Raw genomic sequence first — 21,674 nt, 5'->3', positions numbered from 1 at the left:
AACTTCGGAGGGGCGGGCTGTGCTGTCAAACGCTGATTGGTTGAACACAGTCGGGGTGTTTCTAAAACTTTGTATTTTCAGCCACCTTTACAATATGCAATATGTGTTTATTTCTATTTCTGGTGTGTTTTTAATGCAACATACTTGACAAGGGAGAGACAGAAGAAGGAAAGGAACTCTCGACTTACAGGCTGAAGAACGCTGATCAATGGAACTACCCTGCAGTATTTTTACTGAGCTGTAGTGTTAAATTAGTGTACAGTTTATTGCTGTTCATTAATTTTTACACACTTCAGTTTGGTACGCGAATCTACGAGACGAGGACGGACTCTTTTAAACGTATTTACGGAGGAATAGCGAGGATTTAGCCCGGCTTCAGAGAAACGATGGCACCTGCTCACTGGCACTCTGAAATTTTATTGGATAAATGTAAAATATAGGAAGCAGTAAACAAGTGGAAGGACGGTAAATCACATCAAATATGATCTATTTACTTTGTTACATGTAGTAAAAAATAGTCAGTGACACTCCATTTGTGTAGTTATCAGTCTCAACCTGAGAGAATCGAATGCTATTGCTAACAGGTTAATTGTACCCTCTACGGGGATGCTGACAATCACAGACTTCTTAATAATCCTTCAAAGATACCACATGTCGCCAGTGGTACAAATATATGAGCTGGAAGAACATAAGCTGGAGACGTGGAGAGAGGTTTATCTTCAAGCAACTTTCTTGCCGCAAGATAAACGCTGAAATTTATTATTTATGTATCATATTATTATTGACAGCTGAAATTGACCAAATCTTGACCCCATGAATTCATCATTTACTTACATAACTTTCTGACTGTGGGACAGTTGGAAAAAAGCCTGACTTTTTATGTAAAATTTGGTGCACTTTGTTTTCAAATAATATTAGTGCATTGTATTTTATTTAGTTAATCTTTGGTTAAAAAAAAAGTTATATTTTGGTTTCATCTGACCACATGACATTCTCACAATCCTCTGCTGTATCACCCATGTATCCATTTTGGTATAAACTCAACTTGTCGTGTTTGGAGGAAGAAGAGTACTGAGTTGCATCCAAAGAACATCATACCTACTGTGAGGCATGGAGGTGGAAACATCATGCTTTGGGGCTGTTTTTCTGCTAAGGGGACAGGACGATTGATCCGTGTTAAGGAAAGAATGAATGGGGCCATGTATCGTGAGATTTTGAGCCAATACCTCCTTCCACCAGTGAGAGCTTTGAATGGTTGACCAAATACTTATTTTCCACCATAATTTACAAATATATATTTTTTAATTCCTACAATGTGAATTCCTGGATTTTTTTTCACATTCCGTCCCTCACAGTTGAAGTGTACCTATGAAGAAAATTACAGACCTCTGTCATCATTTTAAGTGGGAGAACTTGCACAATCGGTGGCTGACTAAATACTTTTTTGCCCCACTAAATCTGGTCCCCCGAGTAAAATAATTGCCCAGGACTGACCTGCATGATTGAGAACCTTCATAGACAAGTTTGATGTAACATGCACTCTGTGCTTTGAGGCTGTTTCAATGCTTTGTACAAAAAAACAACCCGTCGTACGCCATTTGCCAGATTAGTACCGGATTTGAACCATGGGTACTACACTAAAAGTTGGCACTAAATTGCAAAGAGTTGGTATTATCATCCTGATATGTGGTCTGAGCATGGCGGTGAAGTTTTCTCTTTCTTGGTTGAGCATCAAATAAATAACTGTACTCTCCATTCCTCATTATTTATGTGATTTCAGTCCGTATATGATTTCACTCGGATGACTCCTTGTTTGCTTGGTCCACCATTACTGTTATTGTACTTCCACTAGTACTTTGTGATAGACTCCCCATCCATAGGCCAGCCTTGGCCCGCAGGCTCTCCTCATGTACTCACAGACCAAAGTGTGCGAGGGAGAGTTTGCATATGATTATCTGCTGGTTATTTTTGAGGTTAAATTGCAGTCAAGGGAGCCTGTGCAGGAGGAGCCGGTTGTAAAGGCGGAGAAAATCAGTGCCGGAAGGCATGAGATAATAGTGGCTGTGAGGAACGCTTAAGGGCATAGCGAGCAAAATTCTAAGTGCAAACCAACCTGCGGGACAATCAGAAGGAATTCCAAAGGCTGCATCCTGACTCAAACCGCCATTATTCTCACAAAAGGGGTGCCTGTACAAGTCTTAAACAGATAAGAGCCTAACAGGCCTGACTTTTCCAGCCTCAAACCATGTTTACATTCCACAGGTCAGCCCCCCTCCGCATATCCAGCGTTAAAATCTCCTCGGACTCCCGGGGCACAGACAAAGAGCGACAGGGTGACGACTTGATCCTATTGTTGTCCCTGGTTTACATTTCTCTCAACGTTAACTCTCCTAAGCTGTCAGCGACCGGGCTGCTTGCGAGGACACGTACCCTCCGCCGAGACCGGATCTGTCTTCCGGGAGCGCACCGTGACGGTCCCCGCTTTGGAGAGGTCGGTTCCCGTCCTCCACACCTGAACCTCCACGAAGCCATCGCTCTCGTCCACCTGGTAGGCAGTGTTGCCAAAGTAGAAGACGGGTGCTGCGGAGAACAAACAGGAACATGAGCATGTGCAACCCATAATCTTCTCTTGGCGGCCTGACAACAGGATACAGGCCGATGCTGTGGAATCGAGCATTAATTGCAACACGATATGTGAGAATAACACTTATTACAGAGGAAACTTAGGGAAAGTTTCCACTGAAAAACATGCAGGCAGTCCATGCTGTAATTGTAGCGCATAAAACAGCTTCCTGGAATGATGTTCAGGGGGATTTACATCTGCAGACATAAAAATACATTAGACTAGGTATCCCCAACCTTATTAAGTCCAGGAGGCTCGGCTATATATATATATATATATATATATATATATATATATATATATATATATATATATATATATATATATATATATATATATATATATATATATATATATATATATATATATAAAATCAGTGGTTCTTACCCTGGGTTTGTTCGAACCCTAAGGGTTCGGTGAGTCGGCCTTAGGGGTTCGGCGGGGGTCAAAACAGACCCGACTAATCGTGTAAATATCAACTTCTCCCTATCGGCCAATTACTGAAACGGCAAGAACAGAAGTCAGACTGATTTGCAGGTGTGTAATTTGTGAGTTTATGCACTGCGTTGGTTTTATTGTTTGAACAAGGTGATGTTCATGCACGGTTCATTCTGTGCACCAGTAAAAAAAAAAACATGGTAACACTTTAGTATGGGCATCATATTTACTATTAATTAGTTGCTTATTAACATGCAAATTAGTAACATATTGGCTCTTAACTAGTCATTAAGTCCTTATTAATGCCTTATTCGGCATAACCTTAATATAACCCTAACCCTTTAACCCTGACCCTAACCAAATAACTCTGAATTAAGTCTTTATTACTTAGAATTTGTTCCCCTAGTGTGCAAATAACGCTAAATTAAGTCTTTGTTACTTAGAATATGTTTCCCATACTAAAGTGTTACCAAAAACATAACTCTTGTCTTGAATTTGAAAAAAAGAAAAAAAAAATGTTTCACTAAAGAAGGGTTCGGTGAATGCGCATATGAAACTGGTGGGGTTCGGTACCTCCAACAAGGTTAAGAACCACTGATATATATAATCTATTAAGCTCATAACCTGGTATGCAGACACGTGTGTTACTGAATACTTTTTAACATGCTTCTGCCTTAGAGACTTTGTATCTGTGATATTTGTTTACATTTATGTTTTGGACACTTTTAATGGATGTGTGGTTTGCGCTAATCTGATACTTGTTATTTTGCTTGTATCGCATCGATATCTGATATCAATATCAGATCAAGACACCCCTACAGTTTATGTTTTTTCCTACTACACCGCAAACAAGTGCTGTCAAAATATACAATAAAAGGACTAGATTTTAAGAAAAAAATACTAAAAATTTGTGAAATGAATTAGCTGCATGGACATATAATTGTACAAAATTCAAAACCAGTGAAGTTGGCACATTGTGTAAATTGTAAATAAAAACAAAAACACTGCAAAGACAAGATACTTAAAATTCAAAGTGGTAAACTATGTAATTTTTTGCAAACAATAGTTAATTTGGAATTTGATGTCTGCAACATGTTTCAAAAAAGCTGGCACAAGTGGCAAAAAAGACTGAGAAAGTTGAGGAATGCTCATCAACCACTTATTTGGAACATCCCACAGGTGAACAGGCTTCCATGAAATGGTCTGTATTCACAAACAAGGATGGGGCGAGGGTCACCACGTTGTGAACAAATGCGTGAGCAAATTGTTAAACATTTTAAGAACATTTCTGAACGAGTTATTTTAAGGAATTTAGGGAGTTCACCATTTAAGGTCTGTAATATCATCAAAAGGTTCATAGAATCTGGAGAAATCACTGCACGTAAGCGGCAAGGACGAAAACCAACATTGAATGCCCGTGACCTTCAATCCCTCAGGCGGTACTGCATCAACAAGCAACATGTGTAAAGGATACCACCACATGGGCTCAGGAACACTTCAGAAAACCTCTGTCAGTAACTACAATTCATCGCTACATCTTTAAGTGCAAGTTAAAACTCTACTATGCAAAGACATTTATCAACAACACCCAGAAACACCGCCGGCTTCGCTGGGCCCGAGTTCATCCAAAATGGACTGATGCAAAGTGGAAAAGTGTTCTGTGGTCTGACGAGTTCACGTTTCCAATAGTTTTTGGAAACTGTGGACGTCGTGTTCTCCGGAACAAAGAAGAAAAGAATCAGGATTTGAAACCATGGATTCAAACAACATGTCAACTTCACTGGTTTTTGGGTTTTGTACTTGATAAGACATCCTGAAATAAAATGTGTAGATCTAAGATTTGGCAGGACTTTTAAGACAGAAATAAATATTTAATTCTTAAAACACCATCCTGAAGATGTTGCGGAATCTGGTGGGGAAAAAATATACATCTTATTTGATTAGTTATTTTCTTGATTTAGAAATTTTTGAACTGAAACCGAAACAAATATATTAATTCATGCTTAAATTAAGATTAGTCAATGACTTCAAACAAGTTGATAAATAAAACTAGGGATTATTCAAAAAATAACGTGGGAAACAATTGGCAGAGTACATTATGCTGTTTTGCTCTTTTTTTCTTGCATTGTTACTTGTTTCGTTTTGTTTTTTTATTTAAACTACATGCTGACAACCAACAACACACGAGTTACGAGCCACACTTTGGACGCCACTGCTTTAAATACATATTTTTAAAAGCCGCTCTCTGTGAAATGTTTTATTTATACATGAGGTGTCCTCATTTAGCTAGGGTCTGTTTTCCCTTCTTGACGTTATGCTTTTATTACAAGTCGTAAAGATTGTTGTAACGCCCTGCTTTCTGGTCTTCCTAAATAAGTAATTGGACCTTTACAATTACTCCAAAATTCAGCGGCACATGTCCTGACAAAGACCAGAAAGCGGGCTCACAATACACCAGTTTTAAAATCTCTGCATTGGCTCCCCCCGTGCATTTCAAGATCAATTTTAAGGTTCTTCTTATGGTTTATAAACGTTTTTATGGTATTGGGCCTTCTTATCTTTCAGATTTGCTTTTACCCTATGAACCTTCCTGGTCCCTGAGCTCCTCCGGCACTCATCTCCTAATTATTCCCAAAGTCACGGGATGGCACCTTTCCACCATTATGTCCCCCATTATTGAACAGTTTGCCGGAGGACCTCAGGGCTGCAGAGAACGTTCATGTTTTTAGGAGCAGGCTTAAGACCCACCTTTTTGATTTGGCTTGTACCTTCCATCCATCCTTTTTCTACCGCTTATTCCCTTTCAGGGTGGCGGGGGGCGCTGGCGCCTATCTCAGCTACAATCGGGCGTAAAGCGGGGTACACCCTGGACAAGTCGCCACCTCATCGCAGGGCCAACACAGATAGACAGACAACATTCACACTCACATTCACACACTAGGGACCATTTAGTGTTGCCAATCAACCTATCCCCAGGTGCATGTCTTTGGAAGTGGGAGAAAGCCGGAGTACCCGGAGGGAACCCACGCATTCACGGGGAGAACATGCAAACTCCACACAGAAAGATCCCGAGCCTGGATTTGAACCCAGGACTGCAGGACCTTCGTATTGTGAGGCAGACGCACTAACCCTTCTGCCACCGTGAAGCCCTGGCTTGCACCTGTTATTCATTATTTAATTGACTTAATTTGTATTTTACTTTTTATCCTATTAGTTATGCAAGATTTTATTTATGTATATAAATGTATTATTTATTTACTGAATATATATATATATATATATATATATATATATATATATACATATATATATATTTCTATTAATCTTCATATGTCTTACTTGTATTTTATTATTTATCTCTACACATGGTTCTTACTATTTTACAAGTTGTATTATTTTTATTTTCCAACGTTCCTCAGATGAGCCATCTGACTCAGGGGTTATCAGCCGTGCTTGTGGGGGCGCTTTTGTGTCAGCGTCCTGGTCATCATGGTCTGGTGATCTACTGGTGCAGATGGCTCTTGTGATTGTGTTTACTCACATGTCTCCTCTGTACTCAGACATGCAATCATTGGTCAATATAGTTGCGTGTGTGTATGTGTTTGTGTTTGGTATCTGTATCCATGCGTACGTATGTGATGATGAGGGATATGGGTCAACAGCTGGCAGGTGATTAGATTCACAGGTGGCATGTGTTAATCTAATCATCTGTTGTCTTTAATAGTAAGTGGCCGGGAGCAAGAGGGGGAGAGGATACGTACGTGACTGAAAAGTCACGTTCTGCGGGAGAAAGACTTGAAGAAATCTATGCACATTAAAAAATGTGTTCAACTTTGCATGCCTGGCTCTTGTGAATTGTCTGTCAGTACGACCGCTAGGAAGCAACTTCCACAGCTTTATAAATTAAGCTTGATTTGATTTGATTCGATAAGAACAAGAGCTTTTCTCTAAAAAAAGGGGCAAACAAGTGACGAAGATGACAGAGTTTTCTCTAATTTGGTGCTAATAAACATGTTTTTATGGACAAAAATGACTGTTAGAACATCATACCTGAGATTTTGAATTATAAGACACCTTGCATGAATGGTAAAACCCGTGGTTCTAACTTCTACCACTTGTGTTACCTGCAAAGTGCAAGCAAAAGGACAAAAAGAGTTGTGCTTCCGTCTGTCCCAGGAAGCTGGCAGGACAATGAGTGCTGCATCATGAGCCTGACAGGTGCCAGAATGCTCCCCCCCCACCTCTCAGACATGTCAAACAAAGATGTTTTTTTTTTTTTTGCTGCCTGCATCCGGTCTCCGACACCAGCAGTAATCAGAGCATCTCTAGCCAGACCGAGATTGGCAGCCGGGAGCTCCACTGTGGGCTTATCGGCAGGAGAGCTTCAAAGCGTTGCGACTCATTAGCTGAAAGGTAAACTGGAGCGGCAGCGAGCGTCTAAAGTTACCTGAGTGTGAGTACTCCACATTTAGAGGGGGAGCAATTATGCAAGAAGCACATTGTTTGCCTTGTTTGTGAGAAACTGCACTCAAAGGCCAGGTATGTCAAATATATTATTTTCATCTTTAAGAAATTTATATTTTAAACATATATTAAAATATATAATAAATATAGTAGTAATAATAACATATTAATTATACAAAATAATTATATAATAATAAGAATAAAAATTATATATTATCATATATGTATATAAATATATATTTGGGGTCTGGGGAAAAAATCGATTCGAATACGAATCGAATACGTTGTGCGATTCAGAATCGATTCTCATTTTTAAAAAATCGATATTTATTTTATTTTATTTTTTTAAATCAATCCAAAAAACCACTACACAGCAATACCATAACAATGCAATCCAATTCCAAAACCAAACCTGACCCAGCAAAACTCAGAACTGCAATAAACAGAGCAACTGAGAGGAGACACAGGCACGACACAGAACAAACCAAAAGTACTGAAAAATAAATGAATATTATCAACAACATTATCAATATTAGTAATAATTTCAGCATAGCAGTGATTACAAATCCGTCATTGACATTATCATTAGACATTTATAAAAATAATAAAAAAGAACAATAGTGTCACAGTGGCTTACACTTGCATCGCATCTCATAAGCTTGACAACACACTGTGTCTAATATTTTCACAAAGATAAAATAAGTCATATTTTTGGTTCGTTTAATAGTTAAAACAAATTTAAATTATTGCGATCAGTTGATAAAACATTGTCCTTTACAATTATAAAAGCTTTTTTTTTTTTTTTTAAATCTACTACTCTGCTTGCATGTCAGCAGACTGGGGTAGATCCTGCTGAAATCATATGTATTGAATGAATACAGAATTGTTTTGAATCGGAAAAATATCGTTTTTTTAATCGGGAATCGAATCGAAAAAAATCGATATATTATCGAATTGTGACCCCAAGAATCGATATTGAATTGAATGGTGGGACACCCAAAGATTCACAGCCCTAATATATATATATATATATATATATATATATATATATATATATATATATATATATATATATATATATATATATAGCCCTGTGATGAGGTGGCGACTTGTCCAGGGTGTATGCTGCCTTCCGCCCGATTGTAGCTGAGATAGGTGAAAATGGATGGATGGATCATTATTATCTTCATAAAATACAATGCTCTAACAATACAGTCATAATATGACTTTGCGGACAATTTGTTGTCCTTAAGGTCGATTTTCTGTTTGATTGCGGCCGTGTTTTTTGGCAGATCTTGCTAAAATTTTATACACGGTCTTGTCAGTTTTCAAAATGAAATATTTATTTCTATCTTAAAAGTCCTGCAAAATCTTAGGTCTACAAATCTTAATTCAGGATGTCTTATCAAGTACAATGATCTGTCCATGCAGCTGGTTAATTTCACAATTTTTTTGTAATTTTTCTTAAAATGTAGTCTTTTTATCAGTATATTGACAACTCTTGTTTGCAGTGTAGTACGAAAAAAACGTAAACTGTAGGGTTTCTCGATCCAATATGGATATCAGATATTGATGCAATACAAGCAAACTAACAAGTAGCGGATTAGTGCAAGCCAGATATTCATTAAAAGTGTCCAAAACACAACATTTTTCAATGTAAACAAATATCACAGATACAAAGTCTCCAAATCATAAGCATGTTAAAAAGTTTTCAGTAACACACGTGTCTGCATACAACGTTATGAGCTTAATACATTTTAGTGGCCATGTGGTGTTACCCCAAAAAAAAGAGACCGCTTTAACTTAAAGACAACATCAGTCCATTGTTCTCTGTTTGATTAATTTTAATTGATAAGACATTTTCCAACATTCCTCACTACCAAATAATAAAAGCATGTATCATTTGTGCTGATATCGTATCCGGTTAATATTGGTATTGGCCAAACTCAAGGCTTTAATATCTGTATTGTAAATAAGTAATAATGTCACCTGTAACATAAAGCTGACACAAAGTTATATATCTTTAAATACTGTGTATATCATTTGTACTTTTAAAATGTTTTCCCCTATGAGCATACCCAATTATGTAATGAATGGACTAATCACTGTACATTTACGGTGGGTATTTTGTACTTGTATGCTTTGTATTTTGTCATTGTAGGGCACAGGCAGCAAAGGTTGCAAAGGCCCTATGGGAAATTGCTTAGTTTATTATTGTTCTCTTACTTTGATTGCAATTTTTGAGGGCAACTTGCACGAAAACTCACGAAAAATGTTGCAAGTGCCTTAAAGGCTTACTGAAACCCACTACTACCCACCACGCAGTCTGATAGTTTATATATCAATGATGAAATATTAACATTGCAACACATGCCAATACGGCTTTTTTAGTTTACTAAATTACAATTTTAAATTTCCCGGGAGTTTCGTCTTGAAACGTCGTGTAATGATGACGTGTACGCGTGACGTCACGCGTTTTCAGGAAGTATGAGCGCTGCACACACACACAGCTAAAAGTCGTCTGCTTTAACGGCATATTTACACAGTATTTTGGAGATCTGTGTTGCTGAATCTTTTGCAATTTGTTCAATTAATATTGGAGAAGTCACAGTAGAAAGATGGAGTTGGGAAGCTTTAGCCTTTAGCGACACAAACACACAGGTGATTCCTTGTTTAAAATTCACGGAGCTGAAACTTTACTATGGATCAGAGCGCGGTCAAGCAGACATGGATCCCAACCGAATGTCAACCAGCAGGTTTTGGTGAGAAAATTGTGGTTAAAAAGTCGCCACTTACCGGATATCAGCTGAGCTTGTGTCGTCCGTACAGCTGCCGTCGACACCCGTGAGACATGGCGTCAAGACACCCGTGGACAAACCCCTACGAATATCAGGTACTATTCAATCTCACTAAAACACTAGCAACACAATAGAAAGATAAGGGATTTCCCATAATTATCCTAGTAAATGTGATTAAAAACATTGGAATACATCCCAATGCTATCGCATTTTTTTTTTTTAACTCGTTTTTTTTTTCCTAGTCCGTCGCTATCAATATCCTCAAACACAAATCTTTCATCCTCGCTCAAATTAATGGGGAAATTGTCGTTTTCTCGGTCCGAATAACTGATTTTTTTGGAGCCTCCCATTAAAATCAATGTTAATATGTGAGGAGCCCCCACACTTGCGACGTCATCGTCTGCGACTTCCGGTAAAGGCGAGGCTTTTTCAGGAAGTACCAAAAGTGGCGAACTTTATCGTCGATTTTCTCTACTAAATCCTTTCAGCAAAAACATGGCAATATCGTGAAATGATCAAGTATGACACATAGAATGGACCTGCTATTCCCGTTTAAATAAGAAAATCTAATTTCAGTAGGCCATTAACTGTTGCAAAAATATATATATTTGGGGGGTGCCACACCCAAAATTTCCAAATTGACTCTCTAGCGCCCCATTTAAAATTAGAAAAAAAATGCCCCCTGCTACTACGTTCCCGTGTCATCACGAAAATGGCTGGAGACGTTGATCATGACAGGATGCACGTAACATTAACAGGAACCCATAACTGAAAACAAACGTTTGTCCTTTTTAGGCCAAAAACAAGAGTTGTACATTAATGCATTGATACCGGGCCGCAGAATAATTTTTTATAATTTAATTTTATTTTTTTATTTTTATTCAATCAACATAAAAAACACAAGATACACTTACAATTAGTGCACCAACCCAAAAAACCTCCCTTTTTGATGGCAAAGACAAAAAAACAAAAACAAACCTCCCCCCCCCGAGCTCCTCCACCCGCGGGACAAATGATTTAGCGTTGACCGGTCCGCAGCTTCAAAAAGGTTGGGGACCACTGCATTAATGAACTCCTCCTATAAGCAACTTAGAACAAATCAGCTGCGGTCAAAATGACAGATACTCGACAGATGGGCGATGATAAATTGTCAAGGAATTTTGCCTATGATATAGGATGTGGGCGTGGCATGGCGCCAAACTTTGATCTGATGATTCCCCACAAAACGTTCAACATTTATGACTAAGTTCCACAAATTCAGATCTTGACCATAATTGGTAAAATGATGATGATGAAGGGTCAGTAGCTATTAGTACCCGTTCATTGTGGCCCTAGCCTGAAAATTGCTCCTCGCCATTAACCATCACATTTTCATGACTTCACTTCAGATTATCAGATCTCCTCCCACGCTGATGAGGCTTTAACGTTGGGGTCTGATTATGACGAGACCTTGATATCGACACCAATGTCGCCCCCTTGTGGTGGAAAATCATAACGGTCATAACTTTCTTACACATCCTCCGATCTTCCCAAAATCTTTGGTGGTGGGTCGGGCATCGAAAAGGACGTGGTTGCATGCGAGAATTTGTGCCTGCTGACTGGCATGAACCCCGAGTTGCACGGAGGTGCAAGGGCCCATTCTAGATTGCTTGCAGCTTGAGTTTACATTGTGGCTTCTTAAAAATTCCATTTTACACCTGTGGGGGGTACTCTAAAGCAGAACCAAAACAAGAATGCTACTTAGTTTTGCACCGCTACAAAGTGGGCGAGAACTGGCAAAAACACAGCAAGCTGACTATAATTAAGTGTGTGCTGATCTGATATTGAAATCGGTCTGATATCAGCAACAAAAACCAAGTATGGATTCTACTGGCTTGCATTTAACATTTCCAATATCTTATTAGTAAATAAATAAACAAATGGGTTGTACTTGTATAGCGCTTTTCTACCTTCAAGGTACTCAAAGCGCTTTGACACTACTTCCACATTTACCCATTTACACACACATTCACACACTGATGGAGGGAGCTGCCATGCAAGGCGCTAACCAGCCCCCATCAGGAGCAAGGGTGAAGTGTCTTGCTCAGGACACAACGGACTTGACGAGGTTGGTCCTCTGTTCGAAATAAATTAAATTCATAAGCATAATCATGTATGCTTCATAAGCTCCTGCAGTGTGTTTACTTGTGCAAAGCTGGGCAACCAGTTAACATCTAAATGTCCTGCAATAAACACACAGCTTGGTCTTTTATTCAATTTTAGTCAAGTCATTCACAAAATGTAAACATAGGAGTCAGCAGCTACACAACAGCTACGCAGAGAATAGCACACAAGCTATGCATACGTAATACATGTCCCTAATTGAACAATATTGCAGTCTAAAACAGCACATTGGTTAATAAAATGTATGGGGACGGTATGGCAGTTTGAGGGTTCCAGGTTCGATCCCAGCTTCCGCCGTCCTCGTCACGACCGTTCTGTCCTTGGAAATGACATTTCACCCTTGCTCCTGATGGGTGGTGGTTAAGGCCTTGCATGGCAGCTCCCGCCATCAGAGTGTGAATGGGTGAATATGGAAATAGTGTGAAAGCGCTTTGTGTACCTTGAAAGTAGAAAATCGCTATACAAGTATAACCCATTTACCATCCATCCATCCATCCACTTTCTACCGCTTTTCCCTATTGGGGTCGCAAGGGGTCGCTGGAGCCTATCTCAGCTGCATTCGGGCGGAAGGCGGGGTACACCCTGGACAGGTCGCAACCTCATCACAGGGCCAACACAGATAGACAGACAACATTCACACTCACATTCACACACTAGGGCCAATTTAGTATAGCCAATCAACCTATCCCCAGGTGCATGTCTTTGGAGGTGGGAGGAAGCCGGAGTACCCGGAGGGTACCCACGCAGTCACGGGGAGAACATGCAAAGTCCACACAGAAAGATCTCGAACCTGGGATTGAACTAAGGACCTTTGTATTGTGAGGCAGATGCACTAACCCCTGTTTCACCGTGCTTCCATCCCATTTACCATTTGTTTCAGAAATGAAAAAATGGTTCAAAATTATTTTTTAGGACTCCTGCTGAACAAAGATGTTAGTGTTTTGCTAAAAACATGCTAAACGCAAAGGTAAGGCTAAAATACTGCTTCTGGTTCAATTTCTCATCACAAAGATAACCACACATTTTTGCACATTTTTTAGATTTTTGTGTTTTTCTGGAAAAACAAAAATTCATAAAAGGAAAATGGCATGAAATCCAATTTTGTGGCAATATTTGAATGAAAATTAACCTCTTTTTCTTTGTTTTAAAATCTGCCATTTATAGTAAAAATCGAGAAACATCCCTAATTTTATCTTTTAATTTGCGTTTCAGAATTGGAAATAGAACGAACGGAAGGGACGGCGTGGCGCAGTGGAAGAGTACGCAACCCGAGGGTCCCTGGTTCAATCCCCACCCAGTACCAACTTCGTCCGTTGTGTCCTGAGCAAGACACTTCACCCTTACTCCTGATGGGTGCTGGTTAGCGCCTTGCATGGCAGCTCCCTCCATCAGTGTGTGAATGTGTGTGTGAATGGGTAAATGTGGAAGTAGTGTCAAAGCGCTTTGAGTACCTTAAAGGTAGAAAAGCGCTATACAAGTACAACCCATTTAAGGCACACGGACCCTGAAACATTACACTTTTTTTTTGTCGATCTGAAAAATTATAGCAGGGGCAACCCATTTTTAACGAATGTTCACCCTATTCAGAACGATACATACAGTTATAAATAGGACATTGCATCATCCTGTGTGCTGTTTCCAATACTCTGCTCAGTGAGAGAAATCAGAGCACCGTTGGTGTAATTACTGGCCAGTGATTGCTGGTGCAAATGCAAAAGATGTAACGTTGTCACAGCAGACATCTCTCCTGCTGCAACATTAAATCAAGCAAAGCAGCACACACACGTTGAGAGTTGGAGGGAGGGGGGACCGGGCTGCGTGAATCCACTTGAACTTTGCATGACACCCCCACAGTGCTAAGTGGCTTCGCTAATGGTGGGATTCAATTGAACCTCCTCTGCCCACCGTGCGCTCCCCTGACCTCGCTTTTAGACGCAACCATGATGAAGCACTCGTGTTTTTTTTAACGGTTCCAATTGGGTCAGCACCGTTGGGTAGCTTGGGGACACCTGTTCGGATCAGAACGTAGGAGAATCCAGGTGAGAAATAATAACAGAGCAGAATTTACTGCCGGCCGGACCATAAATGACACGTCTCGTCCCGTTCTACGAGCGTTGTGACGGCAGCTAAAGACAGTGCCGGATGCGGAGGAAATATCAAACAGTAATTACCTCGGCAAGAAAGGGCAAGTCCTCCACAGAGAAACGGTGAGGATGTGAGAGGACAGATGGTGCGAACCTAACACTTACTCCCGGAAAACAAACGGGCTTCTCGTAAACATTTCTGCCAGGAGAGGAAACTTTGTTGCTAAAGGGTTTCAAGCCAGTCAATATTCGCAATAAGATGTTCCTATTTGGGAGCCGAGAGCTTCGAGTCTAATCTGTGACACGTGTGAAAAAAAAGAAGTAATATAGAGTGCTTTTTAGACCAAAAAAAGGGATTGTTAGGAAATATTGTACAACCCCAAAAGCAGTAAAGTTGGGTAAAACGTAAATAAAAACAGAATACAATGATTTGCAAAATCTTTTCAACTTATATTCAACTGAATAGACAGCAAAGACAAGATATTTAATGTCCGAACAAAGAAACTTTGTAATTTATGGAAATATTAGCTCATTTGGAATTTGAGGCCTGTAACATGTTTCAAAAAAGTTGGCACAAGTGGAGAGAAAAAAGAATGAGAAAGTTGAGCAATACTCATCAAGCAATTATTTGGAACATCCCACAGGTGAACAGGGAACATCTCCCGTCCAAAGGCAAAACCCAGTAACTCAATTTTGGTCAAAACTGAGCTGATAATAATTTTGGAGTTCCTAGGTGATATGCTTTACATTATTGTATGTGATATTGTAATTTGTTCCGTAAGTAAGCTGTTACGCGCATGGCAGGACCTAGCAACTACCACATAACCGCGTAGATACAACAGAAAAACCTAGTATCTCAAGGGACCAATCGGAGCGTCTTTGTCAGTCGCCTTATTGTCTTTAATGAAATATTTGCACGAATGGGGCCGACGGTCAACCTGATTATGTGATATTATGGCACGAGGGGATATTTGGAAGATGGGCCCAGGACGTTGCAAGCACCTTCTTTAAATGTATTGTTCTTGATTTTTCCCCTTGCATACTCTTTTGGGCAGATAACTGTGGAGGTCAAAATAAAAACTGGACGCTGTACACGGCTCTTGCCCAATGTGCAAACGCAGAATGGGGCCCACCCGAGATTGTGATAAAATATCTGGAGAAAGGGCACACGTTCATGAGAGCAGATTCAATCCATGGCTCAATCGGCAAGAAAATGAAAGCTCAAGAAAACATCTATACGTTTGATGACTTTGTAAATCTTTGTAAGACAGCATCAAGATAGATTGGTTTTCCTTTGTTTTCTCAAAATCAGCTAGAAGTGAGTTACTAGGTTTTGCATTTGGACGGGAGACATGTGGGTGCCATGATTGGGTATAAAAGCAGCTTCCATGAAATGCTCAGTCATTCATAAACAGGGATGGGGCAGAGGGTCACCACTTTTTGAACAAATGCATGAGCAAATTGTCCAACAGTTTGAGAACAACATTTCTCAACAAGCTATTGTAAGGAATTTAGGGATATCGCCATCCAAAGTCTGTAATATCATCAAAAGTTTCAGAGAATCTGGAGGAATCACTGCATGTAAGCGGTGATGCCAGTGACCTTCGATCCCTCACACGGTACGGCATCAAAAAGCGACATCCGTGTGTAAATGATATCACCACATGGGCTCAAGAATACTTCAGAAAACCACTGTCAGTAGCTACAGTTTGTCGCTACATCTGTAAGTGCAAGTTAAAACTCTACTATGCAAAGCCAAAGCCATTTATCAACAACACCCAGAAACGCCGCCAGCTTACCTGGGCTGGAGCTCATCCAAGATTGACTGATGCACAGTGGAAAAGTGTTTCAAATTGTTTTTTGGAAACTGTGGACGTCCTGTCCTCCGGACCAAAGAGGAAAAGAACTATCCGGACTGTTAAAGGCGCAAAGTTCAAAAGCCAGCATCTGTGATGGAATGGGGGTGAATGGGACGGCGTGGCGCAGTGGAAGAGTGGCCGTGCGCAACCCGAGGGTCACTGGTTCAAATCCCACCTAGAACCAACCTCGTCACGTCCGTTGTGTCCTGAGCAAGACACTTCACCCTTGCTCCTGATGGGTGCTGGTTAGCGCCTTGCATGGCAGCTCCCTCCATCAGTGTGTGAATGTGTGTTTGAATGGGTAAATGTGGAAGTAGTGTCAAAGCGCTTTGAGTACCTTGAAGGTAGAAAAGCGCTATACAAGTACAACCCATTTAATTAGGGCCCAAAGCATGGGTAACTTACACATCCGTGAAGGCACCATTAATGCTGAAAGGTACATACAGGTTTTGGAGCAACATGTTTGTTTTTAAAAGGAAAGGCCATGTAATACAGTGGTAAAAAATGGCCCTGTGCCAACTTTTTTGTATAATGATTATTTGCAAAAACAAAAAAAAATTCTCAGTTCCAACACTAAATGTTTTGTCTTTGCAGTCTATTCAATTGAATATAAATTTTTAAAAGGATTATAAAAACTAATATTCTGTTTTTATTTACAAATTACACAACATGCCAACTTCACTGGTTTTGGGTGATTTATTTCAATGTTTGACGGGGTCTTTGAAGCCTGAAACAGGCAGAGACAACTTAAATAACAAATATTGCTTTTAAACATTTACTGTTTTTTCCGGACTATAATTTGCCACTTTTTTCCGACGCTTTGAAACCTGCGGCTAATAAAACGGCGCAGCTAATTTATGGATTTTTCCTCGCTAACGGCCACAATGTTTACTATTCAAAAAATAGTTTCCATAAAGCATTGACAGAGACACTGAAAACGTGTGTTATTGTTTGTGCTATACTGCCAGTTTTTGGACTGTGGGTTGAAAATGTACTTACTGTTTCATGGCTTAAACCGGAAGTACATCCCATTTCATCTACTATTCATATATATCCCTCATCCTTGCGCTCTGCTTGTCGCACCTCGGGACACGCCCACGGCCGCGCACAGCCAGAGACGCAGCTGCCAGCTGTAATCATTCAACATCAATCAGCGCACCTTCTTAAGCCTGCTCAACCTGCCATTCCGCGCCGGAATATAATCTTCCGTTGGCGTACAGTAAGCGATCATTGGATGCTTGATGAAATCTTGCTCTCTCTCTGTTTCTTTCCCCCTCCGTGTTTCATTGTCCAGTCGTGTTGATCCTACTGCAGACCTCTGGCGCTTCTCTCTCGGCCTGGATCATCTGCCTGCCTAACGGACTGTCTTCCTGCCTTTTCCCTCCTCTCGCCCAACACAACACTAGGTAACACACACTACAGCTAATCACACACATAGCCGCACACCACATACATTTTGGATCTACTTCAGACTCCATTTCCTTAGTTTATATTATTATTGTTAGATTATTATCTACAAAAATGGTGACTATATAATAAATACATAGAGCTATACTGCCCTCTAGTGTCCGTGCCATCTCAACTCCCTCCAACCGTAACAACTTATTTTATAATGTACATCGCTGTTATGGAACCGGTTTTGGTGCCGAGCTCTAATATATAATCAGACATCATCATTTATAGCCTACTCAGTGGCCTAGTGGTTAGAGTGTCCGCCCTGAGATCGGTAGGTTGTGAGTTCAAACCCCAGCCGAGTCCTACCAAAGACTATAAAAATGGGACCCATTACCTCCCTGCCTTGCACTCAAGGGTTGCAATTGGGGGTTAAATCACCACAAATGATTCCTGGGCGCGGCACCGATGCTGCCCACTGCTCCCCTCACCTCCCAGGGGGTGATCAAGGGGATGGGTCAATTGCAGAGGACACATTTCACCGCACCTAGTGTGTGTGTGACAATTATTGCTACTTTAACTTTTTCACTTTAACTTTATATTCTTGGTCCTTGTGCAGGCCCTTCATGTATTGTTTTCAAGTTAAAATTGAGTCTTTCTCTCCCTCTTTGGCCTTTATTACTTTTTTTCCGAGCTCACATCTACATTTCAGAGTGTCCTTGTGCCTCCTTGGATCGAATGTCTGGATTACCTTGAGAGCGCAATAATGATCCGCGGGGCTCCTTTAATCCGCATGCTGCCCAAATCTGTGCAGCCTGTGCCGCACGGAGGTCTTAGGATATGCAAATAGACCGGGATAATATGTACAGTACCTACCAAGAGACGTAATACACTCTTTGGCCGTAACATTAGGTACACCTGAGAGGCTTTAAAGATTTCTCCCAAAGAAACATTGAATAATTCACATTGATATTTTTTACCCTTTACCTACTGAAAAAAACCTGCTATAACCAATCCAATGCAGTTTAGCGTTGAAGCTACACTGCAAATGATTTGCCACTTGCTAAGATTTAAAATTTCAATTATTTACTAATTACTTATTTTTCGTCATTGACATCATAATCTTAATTTTACCATGAATTTCAGGAATTATATGTTGTCACTTTAAGTTTTAACAATTTAACATTCAGAAAATAGCTAAGTATGTACACGTGTGTGTGTGTATATATATATATATATATATATATATATATATATATATATATATATATATATATATATATATATATATATATAGGTATTGGATGTTTAATTTGTGATGGCGGCGGTCTGCGTAGTTTTTACTCCTTACTGAGCTGCCACATTATCGTGGTAGAGGAGTTTGCGTGTACCAATGATCCTAAGAGCTATGTTGTCCGGGGTATTCTATGCCCCCTGGTAGGGTTTCCCAAGACAAACAGGTACTAGGTGAGCAGCTCAAAGACCTTTATGAAAAGTACAACTCGAGGACCCAGGTTTTCCTCCCTCGGACGCAGGTCACCGGGGCTCCCCTCTGGAGCCAGGTCCAGAGATGGGGCATGATGGCTAGCGCCTGGTGGCCGGGCCTGACCCCAAGGGGCCCGGTCGGGCTCGGCCCGAAGAGGCAACGTGGGTCGCCCTTCCAATGAGCTCAGCACTCATGGGAGGGGTCACAGAGGTCGGGTGCAGTGTGAGGTGGGCAGCAGCTGAAGGCAGAGCACTTGGCGGTCCGATCCTCGGCTACATAAGCTAGCTCTTCCCTCCCTCGCTGGGAGGGAAGGATCCTGAGCTAGCGCGCGAGGTGGAGAAGTTCCGGCTAGATAATGTCGGACTCACTTCGTCACACAGCAAGGGCTCTGGAACCAGTTCGCTTGAGAAGTGCTGGACTCTATTCCACTCTGGTGCTGCAAGCAATGAGGCGACGAGCTGGGGTGGCAATTCTTGTTGCCCTTCGACACAAAGCCTGCACGTTGGACTTTAACTCAGTAGACGAGAGGGTAGCTTCTAGAGATGCGCGGTTTGCGGTCTCATCCGCGCAGTCCGCGGGTAAACCGCGGGTCGGGCGGTTGACATGACGAAAAAAATAGATTTTAATTAGATTCGGGCGGGTGGCGGTTGAACCATTCGGAGACATTTGATATACATGTTTCTGGGATCGGTATCTTTTGCCATTCAAAGAGCCATTTAAGACCCGTGTCATAAAGCGAAGAAGTCAATAGGAGACGCTAATATTCTCTTGAATGACTACCGGCAGTCACTCAGATATCAAATATCAGTGTGTGATATGAAGCCATTGGCTTTGTCGCCTTCTACATCATACACGATCTGCTTGTCAGTCCAGCATCATGTTGTGTGAGGCTTCCATGGCAACACACACACGACTGCAAGGCATACTGGGTGACACAGAGTACACTAATGGTTGTGATATAAGGAATTTTAACACTCTAGGTAATATGCGCCACGCTGTGAAGCCACACAATACAAGATTGACAAACACATTTCGGGAGAACATCCTCACAGTAACACAACATAAACGCAACACAGACAATACCCATAATCCTTTGTATTCATGACACATCCTGACTGTTTTATACACCCCAAACCCCGAAAACCCCCCACCCCCCCGTGCGTCGGTAAGGTGGGCGGGGTTGGGGGCGCGGGGGTGTAAAATATATTCAGGATGTGTCATGAATACAAAGGATTATGGGTATTAGTTGTGTTTTTTTATGTTGTGTTACTGTGAGGATGTTCTACTGAAATGTGTTTGTCAATCTTGTATTGAGTGGCTTCATAGCGTGGCGCATATTAGTAAGTGTTAAAGTTGTTTATATCACAACCATCAGTGTACTCTGTATCACCCAGTATGCCTTTCAATCTTGTACGTGTGATAGTGGAAGCTGCACACAACATGTTGCCGGACTAACAATCAGTTTGTACATGTTGTTGAAGGTGTCTAAGGCAATGGCCTTACAGCACGCCCATATTCTTGTCATCAGGATGAACGCTATTGCGACAACGTTAGCAACTCCAATTGACAACATCACTCTGTGAAACAGTTTTAAATAGCTCTGTGAGTTGTAAAGGTGGCCAACCTCTCATGTAATTCAGCGGGCGGTTGGCGGGCGGGTACGGTCCCGATAAAATTTTGGTTCGGGTGGACGGCGGGTGGATGAGGATTTTGGTGATGGGGATGATATAATTGCCTATCCGCGCGTTTCTAGTAGCTTCCCTTCGGCTTCAAGTGCGGAGACAGGTCCTGACTGTTGTGTGTGCTTACACACTAAACAGCAGCTCAGAGTACCCACTCTTTTTGGACTCCCTTGAGGGAGTACTGGAGAGTGCTCGATCGGGTGATTACCTTGTTCTACTAGGGGACTTCAACGCTCATGTTGGCAACAACAGTGAAACCTAGAGAGGTGTGATTGGGATGAATGGCCGCCCGGATCTAAACCCAAGTGGTGATTTGTTATTGGACTTTTGTGTTTGTCACGGATTGTCCATAACAAACACAATGTTCAAACATAAGGGTGTCCATATATGCACTTGACACCAGGACACTCTCGGCCGCAGTTCCATGACTGACTTTGTAGTTGTGTCATCAGATTTGTGGCCAAATATTTTGGACACTCGGATGACGAGAGGGGCAGAGCTTTGTACCGATCACCACCTGGTCGTGAGCTGGCTCCGATGGTGGGGCGGGATGTCGGACAGACCTGGCAGGCCCAAATGGATTGTGAGGACCTGCTGGGAACGTCTAGCACAGTCTCCTGTCAGAGAGAGTTTCAATTCCCAGCTCCAGAAGAACTTTGAACATGTCACGAAGGAGGCACTGGAT

At 41.1% G+C, this 21,674-nt stretch overlaps 1 protein-coding gene across 2 annotated transcripts in view; it reads right to left on the bottom strand.

Annotated features, from left to right (window-relative positions):
- Positions 1-21,674, bottom strand: part of LOC133536847 (FRAS1-related extracellular matrix protein 2-like) — a 334,085-nt gene that overhangs the window by 49,262 nt on the left and 263,149 nt on the right. For both annotated transcript variants that reach the window (XM_061877482.1, XM_061877483.1), the window contains exon 9: positions 2,431-2,580. In XM_061877482.1, coding sequence (XP_061733466.1) covers positions 2,431-2,580 — 150 coding nt within the window. The remainder of the gene's footprint in view (positions 1-2,430; positions 2,581-21,674) is intronic.

Source organism: Nerophis ophidion, linkage group LG18 (genome assembly GCF_033978795.1).
Source record: "Nerophis ophidion isolate RoL-2023_Sa linkage group LG18, RoL_Noph_v1.0, whole genome shotgun sequence".
NCBI classification, from domain to species: Eukaryota; Metazoa; Chordata; class Actinopteri; order Syngnathiformes; family Syngnathidae; genus Nerophis; species Nerophis ophidion.
The sequence above is the reverse complement of the archived record's forward strand: the minus strand, read 5'-3'. Positions and strand labels throughout refer to the sequence as shown.